We start from the raw sequence: 2454 nt of genomic DNA, 5'->3' as shown, positions 1-2454 counted from the left end.
GTGATTAGAACATCTTATGCTAAATAATAAAAAGACATTGGCGGGAAATTTATCAATAAACCATAACTCTTATCTAATTAAACAAAAACAACCATAACAAAAACTACAACAACAACTACAAGAATACCTACAATAACAACAACTATAAGCCTTTGCCCCACTAAGCGAGGTTGGCTACATTCATTATTTTTCTCTTAATCAGTTAAACAATTACATAAATTTCCCATTGAGTTGAAATGTAAACATTCAAACAAATAGTTGAACCACCCTATCATTAAGTGGTTGCACAGGCCTTGCATTCTTTGCATAACCCTACATAATGAGAAATTGTGCATGTTAATAGATTACAAGCAATATTATAGAAAAATAACTTACTTTATATTTTTTTGGCATTTTGAGAAAACTTACAGGTATAGCAGCATCCTTTAACAAATTTAGCTGCTCTATAGATATAGTTCTGATCTGTACAAATAAATTGTATTGTTTATAAGTTAACAAAATCACAATAATTTTTAGTAATTAGACTGCAGGTTGAAATCTAATTTATAAATGAGAAAATATTAATAACCTTTTTATCGATAGTCCATGTGACACCTTCAGTGCATGGTGGAATAGTGATGGATCCCTTCAATCTATAGTAGTGTTTTCCAAACTTTCTAATTACCTCCATAGGATCAATGTTTCCAATGTCCGCCGTTGCATCAATTTTCTTACTTATTGCACGAATATGCTTTTCAACCTAATATTAAGAATAATTTTTATTACTTTAATAATGATAACATTCAAGTATTAAAATAATTACATTAATGCATATTTAATAATAAATATTTATAGATATACACAACTTATTGCTTAGTAACAAAACATACTCATGAGTAAGATGGAGCATACATGCATAAACTTAATGGAATAGAAACGGAATACCTTGGTAAAAAAGGGATCTGGAGCACCAACTTCATATAAGAGGCTTACCATAGCCATTTGATGGTCATTAGTACGTCGGTGAAGCAAATGAACCTCTAAATCAAATCTGAGTTGGCCATTATATTAATAAAAAATACTTTTAGTACTAGGATAGTATGAATATAAAAGAGAGTATTGATGATATACTACATCATAAAATAAGAATATGACAGTAAAATTTTTAATTTGTTGGAACTAAAAAAATGTTCATAACTAGTCAATATATGAACTAGTTGCTTTGATAACTATTATAGGTGTTGAAGAAAATGATTAGCTTCTAGCATAAATCTTTATTGTCATTACCTTTTTTATACTATTAAAGAAGGCATTTTGCAACTACATTCTCTATTTTTTATGAGATATACAATTTGAATATTTGGTTATAACACATACTTTTTTCCATTAAGTGTGTTCTCTGAAGGCGTGTGAAAGTGCACTTGCTTCAATGGATATTCTGTTTTATTGATCCATACAGCACCCACTACATCTTCCCATTGAATCTGTCATGTCATAAACATCTCATAATATTAGCCCAATGACATTTTTCATACCTAAAACAATCTTCATAATATTTTTTAAATAACATAAGAAAACTTTTTTAATTTACCGCGATGTTGTGACCAAGATTCTTCATCACAGCTTTTTCAGGATGATAAATCCATTTAAGATCCTCGGGTTGATATACAAACTCGGTCTTTTCATCATATATTGATACTGGTGATTGTGAGTGCCCAATTTTACATGTCTCCCAGTCCTTACGGATATCTCCCCAATGATCCGGACCATTCCAGGCCCCCACCGTATAGCTAAACTCCACATGCTCTGCTATTTATGACTTCATTTTAACATAAAACATAAAAATAAAATAAAATGCTCAAATAAATAAATATGGTAACTTCTTTATATCAATAATAGTTCATATACCGTAGGCCATTGCATCATGATCGATGTAGAGAAAAGCCATTATGGCTATGATGAGGACAAGTTGCTTGAAGCGTTCCATTATTGATCTCAATAACTAGTAGATAGTTAGGGAAAGTTGATAAGAGAATGAGATTTTGATAAATTTGAGGGAAATTTATAGTAAGCTAGGCTCTATCCCTCCCATACATAGTCAAAGTTAAGTAGCGTTAGAATATTGTCAAGGGAGATAATATTATAAATTATTGGACTATATTCTAATAAATTTACATATTCAACACCTACTTACTATATTTATACACAAATAATGGACATCAGATAAAAGATATTGCCATCTTAACCTTAATAAAACGAAATACACCCTTTCATTAATCGGAAAAGGGTCATGTGTATGCAAAAATTGAAGCTTAGGTGTTACATATGTAAACACCAAGAAATTGAAGCTTAAATGTCAGCTCATTTGGCACACAAGCGATGATTAGTTTGTGCCCAGCGATCAAATTTTTAGTTTTTATTTGCCGAAAATGAGGCTGTCAAATAGCCGGCCTTCAAGCTTGAGGCATGTTACAA

At 30.8% G+C, this 2454-nt stretch overlaps 1 protein-coding gene across 1 annotated transcript; it reads right to left on the bottom strand.

The window, feature by feature from the left end:
- Nucleotides 1–246: 246 nt before the first annotated feature.
- Nucleotides 247–1966, bottom strand: LOC110018728 (alpha carbonic anhydrase 7-like). The gene is made up of 7 exons (XM_020716140.1): nucleotides 1888–1966; nucleotides 1571–1785; nucleotides 1357–1463; nucleotides 925–1030; nucleotides 569–739; nucleotides 409–462; nucleotides 247–312 (listed from the first exon to the last, which is right to left on the bottom strand). Exons 1-7 carry the CDS (start codon nucleotides 1964–1966, stop codon nucleotides 247–249), a joined length of 798 nt encoding a protein of 265 aa, XP_020571799.1.
- Between the last annotated feature and the right edge of the window lie 488 nt (nucleotides 1967–2454).

This window comes from Phalaenopsis equestris, unplaced genomic scaffold, assembly GCF_001263595.1.
Source record: "Phalaenopsis equestris unplaced genomic scaffold, ASM126359v1 Scaffold000033, whole genome shotgun sequence".
In the NCBI taxonomy this organism is placed as follows: Eukaryota; Viridiplantae; Streptophyta; class Magnoliopsida; order Asparagales; family Orchidaceae; genus Phalaenopsis; species Phalaenopsis equestris.
Note: the sequence above shows the minus strand (reverse complement) of the source record. Positions and strands in the feature narration are given on the sequence as shown.

Bases quoted from the DNA above. Each gene is read 5' to 3' on its own strand.
- LOC110018728 (XM_020716140.1), bottom strand. From the start codon at position 1,966: ATGGAACGCTTCAAGCAACTTGTCCTCATCATAGCCATAATGGCTTTT. The intron at 740-924 runs GTATTCCGTTTC...TCTTAATATTAG, and splicing joins CAGATCCCTTTTTTACCAAG to GTTGAAAAGCATATTCGTGC. The intron at 463-568 runs GTTATTAATATT...TTATTTGTACAG, and splicing joins CATGGACTATCGATAAAAAG to ATCAGAACTATATCTATAGA.